The 20,751-nt window shown below is 40.1% G+C and overlaps 1 protein-coding gene across 1 annotated transcript in view; it reads left to right on the forward strand.

Annotated features, from left to right (window-relative positions):
• The first annotated feature begins 980 nt into the window (after positions 1 to 980).
• The window catches only part of TLL1 (tolloid like 1), a 183,610-nt gene continuing 163,839 nt past the window's right edge, over positions 981 to 20,751 (forward strand). The window contains exon 1 of the mRNA XM_031464184.2: positions 981 to 1,169. Within this exon, the coding sequence (XP_031320044.2) occupies positions 1,001 to 1,169 (169 nt within the window). The 5' untranslated portion in view covers positions 981 to 1,000. The remainder of the gene's footprint in view (positions 1,170 to 20,751) is intronic.

A 20,751-nucleotide genomic window follows, 5' to 3' on the forward strand; every position in this document is an offset into this window, starting at 1 on the left:
AAACTTTGTCGGTTGGGGGACTTTGAAAAGCAGTCCGTTTCCTTACCTGAGGGGTGGAGGCCCAGGCACTTTTCTTCCCCTCGGGGCTGTACGGAGGCAGAGGCAACAAAGAGGAGACGCAAGCTCCTTGTTACTGGGGGGAAGTGGAGGTTGGAGCCGAGTTGTCATTATCCCTCGCCCACCCCCGGTCTGGCGCTGTCGGCTGGCACGTACATCATCTATTAACTGCTGTTCGCGGGACGCAGTGCGTGATATATTCATTTTTATCTTTAGTAAATTAGAAATGGAATTCTCGGCGCGCTCGCGTCTGTCTGCTCGTGTAGGGCTACCGAAAGGAGGCGGAGAGGAGGCTGTGGCCCGGATCCTGACCCTGATTGTATGAATAAGTAAGCAGGATGCAAGTGATTGGGTTAGATGCTGTGAAGAATTTTTTTTTTTTTTTCAAGTTAGGAAGAGGGTAAAAAGACAGCCTGGGGGGGAAAGGCAAACAGTGCATCCCCAAATCCTCCCACTTTCGTTCTTCTCGCAGTCAGTTGCTTTGCTGCTTCTGCGGCTTTTAAGGTCTGGCGGTGAAGGAATGTCCGCCACCCACCCGCGTTCGCGGTCCCCACTTTCAGCTCAGACGCGCTGATGTGCATACGGGGCTCGTCCTCCCACAGCGGCTCCGGGTCCCGGGTGCGGGGCGCGCGCGGGGCCTGAGCCCGGGGACCCAAGCCTGGGGTCCTGAGCCCAGGGCAGCCGCGGGAAGGACGGCCGCCTGGAGACAGCCTGGCCGCGCGCCCGCCCGGACCCGCTCCCCACCTGCCCCCGCCCGCCCGCCCGCCCGCCCGCGGCCCGCCACTTCGCCCGCGGCCCGCCACCTCGCCCGCGCGTGGGGACAGGCCGCCCTGCCCTCTCTCCGCCCGACGGCGCCCCATGTCCCCGGACACCTGAGCGCCGGCCGCGCCGAGGAGCCTCCCGCGGGGACAGGCGCCGGTGTCCTGCTTCCTTCGCGAGGAAGATGGGGCTAGAGACGCTTTCCCCGGGGATGCTCGCGTGGCTGGTGGCCGCGGGGGCTGTCCTCTGCGCGGAGCTGGAGGTCTGCGCCGGCCTCGACTATGACTACACTTTCGGTGGCGACGGAGAGGACGAGGCGGAGGCGCTGGACTACAAGGACCCGTGCAAAGCCGGTGAGTGCCCTCTCGGGGCGAGACGGCGGGGGCGCGGCTGGCGCGGCGAGAGTGCCGGGTCTCACCTGTCTCCTTCCCACCCCCTCCCCACCCCGAGGGGCCGCGCCGCCCCCGCTGCCGCAGCTCCGCGCCCGCAGGACCGGATGCCAAGCTCCGGCTCCCAGTTTGGGGATCTTCTGGAGTTCCGACCCTCCCCCTCCCCGCCCCGACGCGGCGCTACCAGCCGCAGACGCCGCCGCCGCCAGGGCTCTGAGCCCAGCGCCTGCGGCCCTCCGCGTCTCGGCCGGCGCCTCCCGGGTGCCGGGCGCCGGACGCCGGGGATCCCGCTCGCTGGCGAGCCGACTCCACGTCGGGACACCTTCGCCCCCTCTCGGTCAGGGTCTGGTGTGGGTCTTAGGCGACAGGGGGATGTCGACGCCCTCGAAAGCTCCCCGGCCGGATGGATTCGAGTGCATTTGCTCATTTCAAGAAAGCTTAAACACTTCCGAGTTGCCTTTCCATTCAAACTCCCCTTCGCTTTCAAACTTGCCCTCGCTTGCGCCCTGGGACCTGCTGTGGGACGCCCCACCCGGCGCTCCCCCCGCCGCCTGAGGTCGGAGCCACACGCCCTGGCTCTGGGCCCTGCTCTGCCGAGTTGAGGCCGAGGTGACCTGGGTTCGGTAAACCCACCATTCACCTTGCAAGGAAAGTGGTCACGAGGGTGCTGGGGCTGATCAGGTGAGTGTCTGTAAACAGAAGGCACACTCTGCCTCATCTCAAGAAGAAGGGAGGGCAAAGTCTCAAGGGTAGACTTGCCTCTCGGATTCTGTGCGGGTGGTCTGCGTGTGACTCGATTTCTCCCCTTCCGTGGCTAGGTAAACCTCTTCCCGTCTCTCTTGGACCTGAAGTTAGGAGAGATGGACGCAAATGAAGGGAAGTGCTGGAAATTCCCTTAACATGTACCTTTGATGACACATTGTTCTGACACGGAGGATGTGTTTGCGTTAAGGAGCCTTAAGTGTTGGCCTTATCAGATCTTTCTTGGGGCACTCTTACTGCATATACTTATTCAAAACTTGGAGGAGCTTAGCAGAAACATGTCAGTCTGGAATTCAGAATTCTGATTTCATTCAATTTGGTTTATAAGTTTTCTCATCACCTTGAACACAGTCCATTCCACCAGAAGTTTCCGGGGCCTTTCTTGCTGGTTTAGAGGACAAGACATCTTTCTGCTGCGGTGCATGAGTAGAAGCTGGCAGCCAGAATTCAGTACTATACAACTCCCTAAATCTACTTTTTATTGAGAAATTTGTTTTGAATAATGTTTGCAACTGGGTGAAAATTGAGGGCGCTCTTGTTTTAGGTAAGGTAGAAATGAAGGAAGTTATTTCTAAAGACTGTCTAGGAAAACACCCATTCAGATGCTTTTGTTGTGTGAAAGGTTTAACCAGCTACCAATATGAGAAAACCAGGGGATATGTATACATTGGTTTGATTTCAGGAAAATGTAGTTTTCTATATACATTAAGGTAAACGTTTATGCCTTGAAAAACCGTTAACTTCAAATATGAATATATTGTAAGAAGTGTCCAAAGTTAGCTAATACATTTTCAAACGTTATGTTGTTTCAGGCTTATCTTAGCATTAGAAATTGTCTAGAAGAGGCTTCTGTGAACATGTGCTTTTTTTTTTTTTCTATTTTAGAGTGTTTGCAATTTTAAAATTTAATTGTACCTTGTGTATTGAAACGCACCTCAAGCATAAATGTTTATTTTCCTTGGCACATGATCGTCTAGGCAAGGAAAAAAAAAACTAAGAGCATTTGCTTTTATTTTTCCTTTACTGCTGGTTTGTTTTTGAACAGAGCTGTTGAAGATAAAACAGCAAAAACAAGTTTGAGTGGATTATTACTCTAACCTTATTTCTTCCCTATCTTTGCATACTAGAAACAAACTTCTACATGTGTGTAGTGAAAGAGGAATGAGAATTGTCCATGTGGAAGACTGAGATGTAAGCCCCAAACCTGAGATCTCTTTTTAAATGATCAACCCTGCTTTTTTAACTTGGTGAAATGAAAAGCTTTGATTTACCATCCTGGCTCAAGAGTAGCAAAATCTTAGTGCATCCTTTTGGCACTGTGTAAGACAAATAAAGATTGTAATAAAAGGGAAAAGTATTAAATAATACATCAACATTCCAAACAAGAGTCAATAAAAGGTCACTAAAATAAAAAAGATGAAGACAGATATGTGAAAGATAGCCAGGAAGAAAACAAGACGGTGTGCCCTCTAGATTCTGGGGTTCCTTTGATCTGCACTTTCCCAAGAACAGAGTGGAGGGCATAGCCCACTGAATAAAATGCCCTTTTTGAACTTCCCTAATAGGGGTCCTAAAGTTCCTGAAACTATACGGTGGCTTAATGTCATAGTGACTAACGCGGTTTCAAAACACTTTGATTACATCATTTCAACTCAATACAACAGCCCAATATGGTGGAATTTGTTAATATTACCATTACACAGATAGGAAAACAAATGCTCTGTGAGGTCAAACACATTTGATAAGACTACCCAGAACTCAGTTCCAAGTCTCCTGGCTACAAAGTCTGCTCGTACAAATTAAACAATTACACTGTATTCTTAGCTGGCCTTTTGGAGGTCTTCCTTGAAATCCAAACAACAGAAATTCGTCCAGGTTATTAGACGAATAGACTAATAGAAATGCAGTTACCTTCACTATCTGACATGAGTGAAATGACTAAGAACATAGTTTTATCTTTTCTAAACGCAGTTAGAACGTAAAGGACAGAGATCATAGCTGATTTTTAATATTTATCACAGGGATGGATTACCACTGATAAATATCTAGTAAGTTCTCAATACCTTCTCAGTTTCTATAGACTATTAATATTGATCTTCATCCCTCATTTCCAAACTCCTATTCTAACCAAGATCAAGTGTTACCCAAGGAGAAATATTCTTCATTAGAACTTGTTAAAATGGTGTCATCCTTAATATATCTGTGAGACAGTGTAATTTGTACACCTTTCAGAACTCTGATTTCAAGTTCATGAGGCTATAGGACAAGAAGGAAGACTTGTGTTAATTTAACTGTGATTTAGAAAGGCATTTTTAGTATAAGAGAAAGGAGGTAGGTCACGGTAGCCCAGCCTCAGATATATTTGTATACCCGAGCCCATTAGAACAGAAAATCGGTAATTCATCTCTCTATATAAGCAGGCAGACACAAAGATGCAGATAATTCAAAGGAATGTCTGTCTTGCACATTAAGATGTCAGCACAGTACATAGTCATCTGCATTTGCAATCGGATGTCTCTTATTCTCTCTAGTTCAGAAGGGTCCTGAGGGACATTGGGCAGCTGATGCTGCAGGAAGTCATTCCAGAACAGAGACTGAGGTGTCCTGTTTCATTGTTGTACAGTACCAACGGGTCTTAATCCAGGTATCTGTGAATATCTGTGAGCAGCCTGGGCAAATTCAGTGCACAAATTAATCTCTCAGATTTGTCTAGAGATTACCTGGAAAGCAGAGACCTGGTAAACCAGCGCAGTGTTCTCTCCCTCCCCCTCCTCCCTCCCTCCCCTCCCTTCCTCCTGTCTTTTCTCTTTTTGTATATGAGGAGAAATCAGGAAAGCACAGACAACTGAAAATATAGTACCTGAAAAAGGGAGACTGAAGAAATTAGAATTTTGAATGATGAGTAGAGGCTAAAACTAGTGAGGTATAATGTTTGTCCAGAAGGGCATCTTTATCCTCTTAAAACAGTGTGAACACTGAAAAAAAGACTTTCTACCTTTAATCTTCTCAGTAAACAACTTCTTTTCTTGGAAAAAAAAACCAAGCATGATTAAAGGTCAGTGACTTGCAAGGTTACATTTGCCTTTAGAGTGGCATATGCAAGCCTGTTTATATAGAAACGGGCTTTTGACATCCTGAAGGGATTCTTCTGTCAGCTTTTCTTTATAACCAGGGTCTTAGTGTCCTGGTACACTAACTCTTGGGGTAATTTTCATAATTTATAATCTCTCAGTAAGATCTCACCTTTTTTTGATTCTCAGTGTTGTGCTTTCTAGCTACATTGGCAGCCTCCTAGGTATGGCAGTTTATAATTTGAGTTTCAACCCCTTGTCTGCTTTAGTCCATCATAATATTAAATATCCAAACAAATATTTCTTGCTTGGCATCTCTTTAGATTGCCAAACTTCATGTTAAAAGTGCCCTTCATAGACCTGCTTCTCTTAACCATCTCTTCTGTTTTACTTTTCATTCATCGGATCTTTTTTTTTTTTTTCCTTCTTCTCCTCCTGCCTCTGGTGCCAACTCAAAAGTGGCCAAAATACAGTTTTTGCAAAAGGGATGGATAAGAATTCCATAGAGTTGAATTCTGTTTATCATTTGCCGATAAGAATTCTCTAAGGTCCTTGTCCTGAGGTCCCGTGTTGATTTTTTTTTTTTTTGGTCCACAAATGGTGATTATTGATACCAGATAGGATAAAATAGATTCTTTTTTTCTTAAATATATCCTCTCAGACTAAGCCAGCTCTAAAACTGCTTTCTGTTTGCTTGTTTTCACAGCTTCCTGAGGTCTTCCCATTTTTTGTCTCTCAAGAGGGTAGTGTCCTTTGCAAATTCAAAATTTAACTGGCATTCCTTCTCTGAGGTAGTTGGTGTAATAATTCACAGAACCTTTATGGTTTCCATTCAAGTAGGTGGTCTTTGAGCCTTCTTTTCTCTATTTAGGCTTCCCTAGCCTCCGTGGAACAGTTAAAAGTCTGTAAGAAGAGCCTAGTGAAAGCTTTTTGAGGAAGTTAATATATAATTCCAAAACTTTTCTCTTGCCCTCCATGATTGCTCACTTTTCTACAAAAATCTAATATATACCATGCATAGTTTCTTCTACAGAAAATGTATTTTCTCCCCCCATCATATATGTATAAATCCTATTTTTGTACAACTCAGCAACCTTTCCTAATTTAACATTTAGACTCACTTGCGTGTAGTTACCACCATATTCTTTGTAAACCTTAAGAATATTAGTCACGTTAATAATCTTTTAGGCCTCTCAGTCAGTGAGTGTACGACTTGACAGGGGTTAACCCTTAAATGTTTCTAGAACTCAGGTCGATAGTATCAAATGCCATTGATTCACTATCATTATTTATTTTTTCTTTTTAGAATATTATCTATTGTTTCTAATAGTACCTTAGCACCATCTGCTTCAAATATTTAAAACTAGGACCTTCCCTAAGCTTTTCTAAAAATGCCTGGAAAAGATAGAGGCAAATAATCCATTTAAAATGCATCCTTGCACATCCTGCTGGGACCATCTGGTGTCTGGGGAGGTGGGGAAAAGGGGGCTGTGCTGCTCCCCCAAACTGTAGGGAAGGCCCCTCACCCCTCCCCCGGCAGCATTTTGAGCCCACAGCTAAGCCTGGAGTGGACCAGGGCTCAGGTGCCTGGCAAGATTCCTGGGGATGTGAGATTTCCTCTACTAGGGGAATTTTGAGGACTCTTAGAGTTCTTTCCTATTCCAAGATCTGGAATTAATTGTGGACGTACCCTTCCTAAATGAAGAAGTAAAGAATCTCTCCGCAACCCCGGGTACAGCAGAATGATTAAACAATATGGCTTTAATGGTTTATTTCCTTTAGTTATCTATTGAAAAATGATACTTGGGGAAGAACATTTAAAAAAAAAGTTATAGCCTCAAAGCTATGGAATGAGTTATATAGAATGTGTTCTTACTCAAATCAGGGGAACTCCTTGCTTATTTATTTCATTCTTGCCATTGGCAGCCCTGAAAAATGGAATATTGACTATTACATTTGGAGACATGGTGGGCTGGCTAATGGAATGCTTGTTTTGTCAGCTCTTTACAAAATGTGTGCGAATCCTGTCAAGCTGTTCTAAAAGAGCTCAACTATGTATTTGTATTAAGAATGATCGTAAATTAGGTGTTAATTGAAATTCAGAAAGTGAACCGATGAAATGTTTGCCTTAATCAGCAGTTCTCTGGCAAGTTACACTTACAGTTTAAATGAAAATATTTGCCATTGACCATATTTAAAAAAAAATTTCATAAATGATAATCGTTCTAAGAAGTTGAAACGATGCATTAAGTAGAAGTCCTTCCAAATATACTAGTTTTCTCAAACAAAATCTAATTTTAAGTATTCGTATGCTACTAAAGCATTCATCTCAATGTTTAAAAAAGACATTTCAACAGTTTTTAACACACTGAATCATTTTACAAATCAGGATCATGACAGAGATGGAGACACAAACCATATATTTACTATCAGCATTTAGTATCTTCTGTGCTGATGAACTTCCTATTGATGACATTTAGTTTGTGTGATGGGGGAGGAAGAGCTGGAATTCCTTACATTTCTGTATTCCTTACATTTTTCATTTATGTTAAACTGTCAGGACATGGATTTTGTGCACTGGGGGCACCTCAAATGGTCTCTGGCCTGGTGGCTGATATCAGCATGTTCTGAGCTCTCTTCTTTGGCTATGAGTAGGTTTGGAGTATTTATTAAGGTAATTCCAGCCCTTGTGCAGCATTAGAACCACCTTGGCATCAGTTCAGTGGAGCAACTATCCTGAGAGGATGGCGCTCCCCTCCTCTGCCCTGATCTTTCTGGTCCACATGCCTCCTAGCTGAAGTTTATGGTTTCGTGTTTCATACTCAAATGATTGTGTGATTTAGCACATCTCATTGCATGGTCATTAAACCTTTAAGATACCCCAGGGAAGAGTGTCACACATAACTGGAAAAGAGCCAAATGGAGAACGTTCTAGAGAGTGAGTCCTTGGACCCTGTATACCCCACATATCTAGGAATCGCCTTCATGACTCGTGTCAAAGCAGCGCAGCTCATATTTTTACAGTGAACATTGCACCTGTCTCCTGTCTTTATCATATCCCTACCAATTAACACTATTGTCACCCCTTTTGGATACATGAGGAAACTGAGACTCAGAAAGGTCCAGTGACTGGGCTGTCATCCCAGCTGATAAATGGTGAGAACTTGAACCCAGGTTCTGTATTCCGGATTCCTTCCTTTCTTTGAATCCCCTTTGCTGGCTCTCCAGCCAGTACAAATGTATTAAGGCTCATAATTGAAGGGATGGTATTTGTGCCATGGGCATCCTTCCAGTGTGATTTTCTTCAGTGGGAACACATCTTGCCTTCAACATTCTTGCATTTTACAAGCTATATACTGTACGGTCAGAGTAAGGCCAATACTTTCAATTGCATGGAATGTGGAGTAGACCCTACTCCCTTTCAAGGGAGTATTGTCCAAGTGTAGAGTTACAATGAAATACCCCAGTTATCTATAAGACAAATGAAAATGCATACAAGTAATTCCAATAGAGATACATTTGAGTGGTAAGTAGTGCAGGGGAGAAATGGCTACATGCTGCCCCAAGTATATAAATTGTGACAGCAGGCTTTCCATGTTGTTTAAGGCAGTAGTTGACTTGGATTTGAGTAGAATTCAGTCATCAGTGTCTTGTTCTTGGCACAGGCTCTGGCATTTTGTGTGGTACCCATTAAATTGTTTCACACTTTCAATTACTCTCTGAACATTCATTGAATTCCTGCTTAGGAGCCCATAAAGAGTGCGAAGAACAGCCTTTCAAATGCAGGCTGTTCAGGAAAGTGGTTTACAGTGTACATTATGTATGTAAATGACGTGTGAATGCCTCTGAGAAAACAAATATGCTGTGAGAAAGAACTTAAATAACTTTATCTTTTTGAGCCCAATTTGTCTAAAAGCCCTCAGGTCAAAAACTGAAAGCATTGAGGGATCATAGGATTAACTAAACTTCTTGGATCTCCAGTCTGGGAAGTGGGAAGTCTGGCACATTCAAAGTATGTACTCTGTGTAGTATTTACTATATTACCATCTCTTTGAAGAAAACATATTACTTTTAGCAAATTATCATGCTTTCTAAGAGGAAGACTTTCTGTTTGTACCTTAACAAATAAGTAAGAACAAAACTGGTAAAACAGGCTTCCTTTTCTGTCTCCTTTTCCAAACCTAAGCGCAAGGGGAGTTTTCCTTTCATATGTCTTTTTCAGTCCCAGGAGAAGAAGGAGTATATATTTGGACCTGCCTGGAGTGTGGCCTGCAGGCAGTCACCAGGGGAAGAATAATTAGGATTTGCCATCTGGAATGGGTAACAGAGGTAATGACCTAAAAATCAGGGGCTTTGTTTTATGTTATGTTTCTATGGGGAAAGAGATTTGTGAATAGTTTGTTGGGGGAACAAGTGACCAAGAGTTAAATACAGAAAGAGGATACTGATTATAGGCTACGTCTCCAGGGTGTCCCAGGATTTAAATGTTTATAATAACAGATTTCTAGTGTATGTAAGGGTAGGATGGAGCATCATAAACAAAACTGTATACTACGTAAACAAGTGTGCTGTAACACACCCTTCTCCTGCACTGAATGGGACTGGTAGCTTAGCGCTTTAAGACCACTTGTTTTATGTCACCCAGTGATGGAATCAGAATTTGAATCCAGAATCCTGGATTCCATGTGTTGCCTTGATGTGTCTCCCTCCCCCTCTTTCTCCTCCTCCTTTTTTTTTTTTTTTTTTTTTTTTTGGTATGGGTACAATTTTGCAAGTTGGGGATGGCTTTAAAAATTAATTTTTTAAGATTTCAGGGAGGCCAGAATAGTGCATCTATTAAAACTTGGGCTTTGGAGTGACATGGACATAGATTCTAATAATGGCCCTACTGAAGGGAGGGTGTAGCTCAAGCACTAGAGCACATGCTTAACATACAGGAAGTCCTGGGTTCAATCCCCAGTCCCTCCCCTTAAAGTAAATAGATAATAAACCTAATTACCTCTCCCTCAAAAATAAATAAAATAAATAATGTTTGACTCACCACACAGTCACTGTGTGTGGCTTTTGGCAAAGATATTTAACTCCTTTACACTTAAGTTTTCTGATCTGTAAAGTGGGGATGATGTCACGATTCTCAAGGCGCTATTATAAAAGTCAAATGAATGTAAAGTAAAAAGCACTCTGTCTGAAATGTAGTAAACACTTTATAATTTGTATTCACAGTAGCATAAATACATAGGGATTAGATTAAAAAATTGCAACTACTTACTTGTAGGAAGACAATCTTTATAAAACTACTTGTGGGGTAAAATCATTTTTTCTTGACATATATAAAAAAGTGTTCATATTGCAAGTCCTCTAAACTTTCAAACTGAGAGTTTATTCCCCCAAGTAGACTTTTTTGTTTGGCAACATATCAGAGATAACCAGTAGAAGCATTTTCTATGTGTTCTCCTGGCTGTTTGCTCAGGTGCCTAAAACACTCAAAATATATTGACAGTTTTAAATTCACTTCCCTAATGTGTGAATAGAATCTTGGCTATATGGTCTTTCAGTAATTTCTGGTCCATATTTTATTTGCTATCTGGATTAGTTAGAAGAACTTACATACTCACAATCCTACGTTTACACAGAGCTAAATTTACACATGGCTCTAAGCAGCAAATAGTCGTAAATCCATCAAACCTTTATCGAACACTTACTGTGAATAAAGAATGGATTTATCCCTGGGATCGCAAAAGTATGGAAAATGATACTGTGCCTGACCTGGTGTAGTCTTAACTTTACCATTTGTAGGTAGATCAAAGTTTATGTATAAATAGTTGTTTATGTTATTAATCACAGATTTGTATGCTAAAGTTATTTCAATTTAGCATTTGAAAGTAAATACTATTGTATACTATGATAATCAAAATATATATTCCTGTAAATTATTCCTGGAATTTTCTTTACTCATGACATATGAGGAATAAAGCTTGTGGAGAGTGTAACAACTTTAAGTACTTTGTAGACTTCATTACTTGGCAGTGGGCTGGGATAGGATGCAGGCAGTTACTTGAAGGTCATGTGTATTGATAATCATGCTTTCCATTTATTCTTTCCTCAAGTATCTTGATTTAAAAATTTCAACTTCTTTTTGTTATATTTCCTCACATTAGCTACCAGAGTACATTTCTGTCCTCCACACAATATCCTTATTCTTAAATACATTTAAAATACATGGTTAACTTTTCCCTGTTTACAAGTCAGGAGAAGCAAAAACAAATGACATAAAATAGATGAAATGAAAATCTAGTATTTTTACTTACGCTACTCTACTGTGGTTTTGAAAAGCAAATGTAAGTTCTATTTCTTTACATAATTCTGTGTGGGTAGTGGTATAGCAATTGGTAAATAAACTGGACTGGTAGTCAAGAAATATAATTTTTCCACTCCTGGCTCTGCTGTTGTATTTGTGTGTTACCTTGGGGACATCCCTTGATTTTCTTGAACCTCAGTCTTAGAGGCTTAGAAATCTCTAAAGCTGTTCAAGTTCCAAAGCTTTCTGAATCCTGGAGTCTCTGATGTCAGAACAAGAGCCCCTCTGAAGTGGCTCTAGGAAGTCTCAGGGCCAATGACCTGCACTGTCCACTGAGAGGAAAGGGAAGATTTTATACCTGTTCAGTGGTCAGTCTTGCCAAAGCCTCAGGTTTCTCGTGGTTCCAGCCAAATCATGGCAACCAGCAGGCTGCAGTTACAATCCCTTGACTTGACTTTGCCAAAATTGGCTTTGGGAGAAATTATGCATAATTTCCCATCCCTGTTTTCCAACCTCAGTCCATCAGTAAAAATCTGTCAAAACAATGACAAGTTATGGGGGCATTACATATGTGCTTATCAGAGCATGTTAGTCTCACATCAGCATCAGAATAGAATGTTGTTCAGTCAAGATTTATACGTTGGATGAGCAGAACATGGCCAGTGGATGGGAAAAATCCAATTCTTTCAAGTTTGAGGTCAACATTCATAATGGAAAGAACAAGAAATTTAGGCAAGGAAACTGCAGGAAAGTTTTTCTGGCTTAAGTCATTTTATTAAATCCGTGACACATTAAAAGATACATTCTATTAATCATTTATATCTGTCCTTGAAAACATTCTTCCACTTGGCACAAGTGTGTATTATTAATTATCTTCATAAAATTCAGCTTCACAAACCTCCAATTTACTGAAATGTCTAGTAACAAATGACTTTTTTCATCATAAGTTAACTTATTTTATATATCATTTTTTATATGAAGAGTCTCAAATTCTCAACCAAGTCTTTGCCAAAGGAAGTTTTCATTCTTGAGCTTTCATAGCAGTAAAGAATGAACTCCAATAGAAATTAATAGCATAAATCTAGGTAATGTAGTTTAAAGAGCACTGAATCGTGTGTCAGGAGACCTAGGTGCAAGTCTTGGCTCTTCTATATTTAATTACATTATCTTGGTCTACTTACTTAACATTTCTGAACTTAAATTCTCTCATTTGTAACATGGGGGTAGTGATACTTAGTCCATAAAATGTGTAAGAATTAAATGCAAAAGGTTTTGGTAAACTGATGTACTGTACAGATGCAAATTAATACAACCAATATTTTGCACCTGATTATGTTTCAGGAAGGTGTTTGAGGACACAAATGTATTCCCTTTCTATAAGGATTTCAATATCTGCCTGCAAAAAAGCAACACGTTTCAGTTATCAGTATGAAAGTGCATAAACAAAATAGTGTGGTAACACAGAAGAAGTAATTCGTTAATTATGTTTGGAATAGAGAAGGCTTCTAAGGGAAAGTGGCATTTGAGGTGGATCTTGAAGTCTTGCAGTTTTTTTTCCTGGAGAAAATGTGGTGCAAAACTTTAAAGTGAAATAATTAAGATAAAAACTGAAGCTGTGATGACTCATGGACTTTGATAAAAGCACAGGAAGTGCTAAGTCTAATGTGGGGAGGGCAGAGGGTACGTAAATGTTTGTGCTTTGGCAAGAAATGATTCTGTTAGGTACAATGTAAAGGATCTTTAATGCCTAGCTAAGAGGTGTGAATTTGATCCCCTTAGAGGTAGGAAGGGGACTTACTAACTTTTAAAGCAGGTCATTGGCTTGATAACAGCCATATTTTTTAAAGATAAGTGAGGATGTAAAGGATGGTCAGCTGTGGTTGCTGTAGGAAGTAAGGAGCAAGTGGGAGCAGGAAAACTGGTTGGAGTATGAGTGGAGGCAAGTGTTGATGAGTGCTTGCATCTGCACTGTGTCAGCAGTTGTAGAAAAGAGGGGCTCTATTTAGGAGACCAGTCAGCAACTGGATGGCCTTGGGGTGGAGGGTGAGAGACAGGGAAGAAAAGGAAGCATCCAAGACAGTGTCTCCATGGCTGCCTACTTGAGTGGCATGAGAAACTGATACAGATGAGCCAGGTAAGAAACAGGATAAAAAACACATGTGAGCGAGAATTAAGCATGTGTCGTGAGAATAATTTTTATTATATTGAATCTTCTGATCCATGAACATGGTATATATCTGCATTTTTTAGGCCTTCTTTAATACTGTTTAACAGATTTTTCATATTTTTATCTGTAAATTTTTTCTGCATGTTTTGATAGATGTATTCATATGTATTTTCTATTTTTATGACATTTTGATGTACCATTTACATGAAGCTTTCTCTTTTAAGACATTTTCTGCTGTTGTGTAGAAACGTATTTGATTTTTGCTGTAGTTACTTTTTATCCAAAATCTTTTCCAACCTCTCATTAATTTTAATAATTTATCTGTATATTCTTCACATAGACAGTCAAATCATCTGCAATAAATGTGTAGTTTTGTTTCTTCATTTACAATTCTATCCTTTTAGTTTAATTTAATTTATCTTGCCGCATGTGTTAAGAGTCTTCCAGTGTCGCATAGAAGTGATGACTAAGGGCTAGCTTAGCTTACGCTGTTCCTAGTTTCAGAGAATACTTTCAAATATTTATCAGTTATACGATTTGGTGTCTTTTAAAAAAATACATACCTTTCATCAGATTAAGGAATTCTGCCTTTCCTGAAATGATATGATTATCCTCATTTCATCTTTTAATGTGGTAAATTAGAATAATTGATTTACTAATATTAACCCACTTTGCATTTCTGGGATGAACCCAGTTTGAGCACAATCTGTAATTCTTTTGACATCCCTGTATCCTGTTTATTGATATTTAGTTTGAAATTTTTGTTTTTTATGTTCAGTAGTTAAATTAGACTAAAACTTTTCTTCTTTTACTGTTCTTACTGGGTTTTAGTGTCAAGGTCTGTTGGCCTTGTAAACACTCTGGAATAATTTGTGGGAGTTTGGAGTTATTTGTTCCTCTAATGAATTGTAAAGATTTCTCTTTGTTTCTGGTGGGTGTCTGGGAATACTAAAAGCTGAGGACAAGTTTAAACTCAATTTTTTGCTTGAGTTTATTGGACTACAATAGTAATAAAAATTTATAATGCAAAGCTACTTTGGGGATGATTTTTGCTTATGAAATTCCAGAGGATATTAGCTTTTCTCCCTTCTACTTGGGTTCAAGCTTCCAGAAAATCAGTTTTTGTAAAGTTACCTGGGGTGGTATGAGTACAAGATAAGTATAACTAACACTGCTGTATGTTATATATGAAATTTTTTAAGAGAATAATAGAGTTAAGAGAAGTCTCATCACAAGGAAAAATATATCTTTTCCCATTTCTTTACTTTTGTATCAATATGAGATGATAGATGTTCCTATTGTGATAAACATTTCACAATGTGTATGAGTGTATGAGTCAAATCATTATGCTGTACACCTTAAACTTGTACAATGCTGTATGTCAATTGTACGTCAATAAAACTGGATTAAAAGAAATCCTTTAAGTAGATGGCAAATGACAACAGATCTGAATCCACCCAAAAGAACCTACCATGGGAAACAGTAACTACATTGATAAACAAAGACTTTTTTTTATTGTTTAAATCTCTTTTACTGTTTAAGGCATTCCTTCTGCCCTGTATTACATGTCTGATTCAGAGGACTTGGTGTACTAAATTCTCCTATTTATTGTGACTTTCCATACTCCATTTAGTTCTTATCTTCTGGGCCATACCTACCTTGTCACCTTCTCCCCACTATCCTTCTGTTCGCTGGCACACTCTGCTTGCACCCCCCCCCACCCGGATTAAACACACACACACACCTACTTTTCTAGAGGTGAGAGTTGGTTAAAATTAGCATCAAACACAACTTTGAAGAAGTCACGGAATAGTTATGAGTGATAAATATTAGAAGTGGTAGGACTGGGGGCTGAAATGAAGAGAGTATCCAAATGTGTTAAAACCAATGTTATGATTTCTAATCTGTTTTCTAAAACCAGCTTCAGTTACTTTTATGACTCATACCTCAACCACTCACCAATGAGAGACCCCACAGATATCCACCGAGGCAGGTACCCGCATTATATTCCAGGGGAATGACTCTGCTTGGTTTGTTTTTTTTCTAGAGTATTAATACCACAGCTCATTTCTAGCATAGCAGCAGTTTTCTAAAAATTATAGTTCAGGAATCAGAAAACTGCTGATTTGTTTTTGTAAATAAAAGTTTTATTTTAAAATGTTTTATTGGAACACAAGCCGTGCCTGTTCTTTTACGTGCTGTCTGTGATGGCTTTCACGCTACAATAGCAGAGTTAAGTAGTTGGAGCCACTTGAGTTGCAAGCCTTCTCTCAAGCTAAATTATTTACTTTCTTTAAGAAAATGTTTGCTGACCCCTATAGTTAATTAAAATCAGTAACACCAAACACAGCACTTACTTTGCGCCAGGTTATTTTAATACATTAAGCAAAAATACTAGTTCTAATGAACTTAAAAACCACATGAGGCAGGTACCGTTACAGTACTTATTTAACTGGGGAAACTGAGGCACAGAGAGGTTAAGTAGTGTGTCCTTAGTCACAGAGCTAAGAAGGAGTAGAGCCAGGATTTGAACAAAAGTGGCTTCATTCCAAAGTCTAGGCTTTTAACAGCTGTCTCAATACTGCTGCTCCAATTGAAGAAATAAAGGAAATACAGAATTAAAAAAAAAAATCTAGCATGTAGATTACATGGTGAATTGATGGTGGACAGCCAGCCAAGTTAGGTGAAAGGCAGGCAATTATTTAAATTATACAAAAGAAGATAAGAGATATGTAGTTTAGGATTAATTATTGCAGTTTCTTCAGGCTTATCCAGGAAAGAATGATCGTGTGACGAGCCAATTTAAAAAAAAAATTAGTTTTATTCACCTTTAGTAAGTTATTCTTTGAATTAGGCCTCTATCTCAGTATAGCAATTTTACGGGACGATAAGCTCCTTTTGTCAACTTCTTCATTTTGCTCTATTTTGTCTTTTTTTTTTTTTGGTTCAGTGTCATATCAGTGGAGCTGTTCATCAAGAAACCAAAATTGTTTCCAAAATTTGGTTTCGTAAGTTTGAGTTTAAAACCTGTTTTATATTTTCTGCATCAGTGTAATACAGAAACTAGTAAGCATTTATTTCAGTAATTGTTTGCAACTAAAACATGTGAAATGAAACAGGCTCAAGAGATTCGGACAGCTTGTTTATTTTTCTTGAAACTATTTGAGTTTGGCTTTTTAACACAATGGTCTCAAAAAAGTTTAAAAATTATAAACTTACAATGTGGTAACTGTTTCTCCTTATGGAGATTATGCTTGTGATCAGAGTTAAGAGTTACGTTTTTCATTAAAAGACCATCATGCCATTTTTTTGACTCAAGTCACAATGTCCTTTCTCTTTTAAGGTTATGATAGATATTTCTTTCAACACAGAAAGCATGAATTTTGTTCATCATGAGGTGGTAAAGTGATCCCTGTTTATCACATCCAAACAGCTACATCAGCCACAAACACATGTGCATTTCCTTTTACTGGGTACCTGCGGAATATGTGAGGAATTACAGAGTGTTTTGTGGAGAATGTCATGTCCTGCAAGAGATTATATTCTGGTGGGGAATAATAGAAAAATAGACAGATGATTGCAATAAAAATTGCAGAGATAAGGTCAGTTTCATATAAGACACTATAAACTTGTGGTAAGTTAAATAGCATTAAAATATTGAATACTTGTTCAGGACAATCATGTAAGTTGATATGAAATACAATAAATCTTTGCAACAAACCATGCTATAGGACTTGAAAAGGAAGAGATACTAATTTACTAGTTCACTTTTGAAGTGCTTTACAAAGAGGTGGAAATGGGTTTTAAGTAGAAAGGAAGGATTAGATTATAAAAATACTAATATTTCTATAGCACTTAATTTTTTAAAACCCTTTTATATATCTAATCTGATTTCACAGCAACCTAATAGAACAAGTAGTATTGCTGTTTTGATTTTTAAAGTGATTTGAAACTTAGAGAGGTTCAGTGGTTTGTGTGTACACAGCTGGTTCGTGGTGGAGGTGCTGCTCACACCCAGTTCTTCTAACCCTGAATCCTCTAAGTTTTGTATTTTACCACCCCTTAAACTAGAGAAGAGTGAAAAGCACAAAAGTAGGACCACTATGCCTGGAATTCAGGTAAAGGAGGTTGGAAATTAGGCTGGGAGGCAGAGAGGGTCTAGATTCTGAAGCTCCTTAGATGACTGAGAAGAGATTTGAGGAGGGAGTGGGGAAACGGAAGATGAGTGGACCATTCCAATAACACAGGCCATGCATGACTGTGGCACAGACCAGGGTGTCAGTAATGAGGTTGGAGGGAAGTGTTTAGATAGTGGGTATGTGTTGAAGATAGAGCCATCTGGATATGCTGATGAACAGAATGTGGGGGTTTGAAAGGAAGGGAGAGTCAAAAGTGACTCCAAAGTTTAAAACTTGAGCAGCTGGAAGGAAAAAGTGATGGGGAACACTGAGAGATGAGCAGGTCACAGTTGAGTTTTAGATATGCAGACATGTAGAGTAGAGATGCCAATTCGACATCCAAGTGGTGGTATGGAATAGGCAGTTCCACACGTGAGTGTGGAGTTCAGTGGGAAGTCTAGGCTGGAGATAGGAATTTGGACGCCATCAGAATGTAGATGGTGTTATAGCGGTGAGACTGGGTGAACTCACTAGTGGAATGATTGTGGATAAAGAAGAGACGAGGTCTGAGAACTTAGTTCTGGGTGCTCCAGCATTCTGAATTCTTGGAGATAAGGAGGAGCCAGGAGCAGCTTGAGACTAACGCAGTGGCTTTAGAATAAGCAGAGATGAGGCCACTGGGTGTGGGAAGAGCTGTAAGGGCACACTGAAACATAGCTTAAAAGCAACTTGGAGAGATTTTTTTCCTAGACCATGCTATGGGCCTAATGCCATATTAGGCAATGAATACTTCAAGAAAAGTCTATCCTTAAACACTGCATTGATTAAATGCTTTTTTTCATTTATTGGATGAAGCAATGCTTACTTAGTTGTCACAGTAACAGAGTAAGAAGTAAGTAATAGGGATAATGACTCCCTATTCTTTGTTTTTAACGTGAGAAAACAGATCACAGAAGAGGAGTTGCTTGTGGTTTTTGCAGTTAATAATACCACTTTTGGAGGGATTATTAAAGTCAAGTCATATTTCAATATCTACTATAGCCCTGCCGCCAAAGATTTTGCTAATTTTCTAGAGTGATGTGTTTTATAAGCAGGAACCAATGAGAGACCAGAGCAAAGTAGAGAAAAGTGACTGATGTTAGGGAAAATAACAGAAAAACGTTTACAACACGGTGACATGATCTGTTAAGGACACAAGGAATCACGGTGTGCCGAAAAAGCTCTAGACTGAGAGTCAGGAAATTTGGAGACCAGTTCTGGCTGTTTAACTTTCTGAAAGCCTTGAAACCAATTTCTCAGGATTCTGTGTGTTGCTGAGATCCTGACTTTCATGTAAGAAAGGATTTGTAGTCACATTAATGAATGGTCTGGAAGGACACACGTACCAAGGAGTTACTTCTGGGGGGAAGACTGGGCTTGGAGGGACGCAAAGGGAGATTTACTTTCATCTTCAGTGTTGTTTGATTTGTTTACTATGAACGTGTATTGCTTCCTTAAATTTCATCAAAAAAAATAAAATAAAAATTAGAAAAAAACTAAGACAAAATTCAGTTAAGCAATTTCTAGACATCAGTAGAAAGTTGTAGTTTATACCCACTTGATCTCTAAGTTTCTCCTGTAAAATTAGGGAGTTTGTCTAGTCTCTTAAACCAATTTCAGCTCTAACATCCTGGGATCCTGCAGAGAGCTACAAATGTTAAGATACAGGGCCCTTTCCTCACTACTATACAAAACGGAATCTTTGAACTAAAATATTCATGAAAATCAGGGAAGCAGAATGCCCTGGTTCACTGAAATGCTGAACCTGTACTGTGGATGAGTACTAAGTAATTTGGTAAAATAATACATTATTGCACATAACCGTAATGACAACTTGAAAGAGTTGCTGGCATTATCGCCAGTCCTCTAATTTCACATATGGGGCGTATCAGGATTAGCTGACACGCCCAGGCTCACACAGCTGCTAAGCAGCGAACCCCAAGCCTGAGTCCTACCTCTGAACTCTTACCCATGAAACACATCTGCTCTCAGTTTTTTTGGGGAGGTGAGGAGGGGGTGCAGGGAGATGGGTGTACACCTCCCTTGATATGTGGAAGTAATGCTTTATTTTAGTTTACAGACTAGGAAGACCACTTAGCTTGATTTTTGTCAAGTGCCTCATTTCTGAATGCCTTTTCTTTCAAGTTAAGTTTTCCGTAAGTTTTCAAGTTAACTCGGTTAACTGCTCACATCTCCTTCCTGGGCCTCACATTTTGTAACGACCCTCATTCTTCAGTCACAAAGTGCATTGCTCAAATTTTGATGTTTCTGAAACACAAATGCCTTAAAAGGTATGAGTCTGTTTGATGTGACAGTATTTCTTTTTTTCTACAGAAAAATTAAAGTCAAATAGTTTCTTAAAGATAATATTGTCTCTGAACCCAGGATGTGAGACAGTGGCCTTTATCCTGGCACCGCTGCTGTCCCCTTCGACAGCCGAGGGGCCCACACATCCCGCTGAGCGTCTTGCCCATCCTAACACACCACCTTACTCAGACCTCCAGCTTGAGTCTCTGACTTCATTTCTCTCTTAATTGTCAGACCTAGAGCCCTCCCAGGTCTGACCCACTTGTCTGCTGCTTCTAGATCCTCTTCCCAAAACTTAATTTGATTTGTCAACTCGTTCTGGTCTCCTGCTCAGTTTCAGAGGAGTGACCCCTGTGAACAGCTCTTGAACCTGTCTGTCAGCACCAGAATCACCCAAAGAAGTGTTTAAATTACGGATTCTGAAGTACGTATCAGAAGTGCAAAATCACTTGAGTTGGGAGCTGGAAAACTATATTGAAAAGGGATGCTTTCGTGCATACTCAGCCTGGGAATTCCTGCCCACATGATATCTTTACCTGAAGCCGGTGCCCTCACCAGGTTTCTCCTGTTTCAGTGGTCTGGGTTCTTTCCTAGCTGTGGGAAGTTAAAGAATTCGCTATCGTTTTTGTCATGGCACCTTGATTAGAAACTTTATAATTAAGAATTATAATAAGAAAGCATTGTAATCTGTGAAAAAGTTGTATCAGCACATTATAGTAAATTATTTTTAGAATCATATTACCTATACAGGTGCTTATTTTACCATAAAACAAACCAAAACCCC

This window comes from Camelus dromedarius, chromosome 1, assembly GCF_036321535.1.
Source record: "Camelus dromedarius isolate mCamDro1 chromosome 1, mCamDro1.pat, whole genome shotgun sequence".
NCBI classification, from domain to species: Eukaryota; Metazoa; Chordata; class Mammalia; order Artiodactyla; family Camelidae; genus Camelus; species Camelus dromedarius.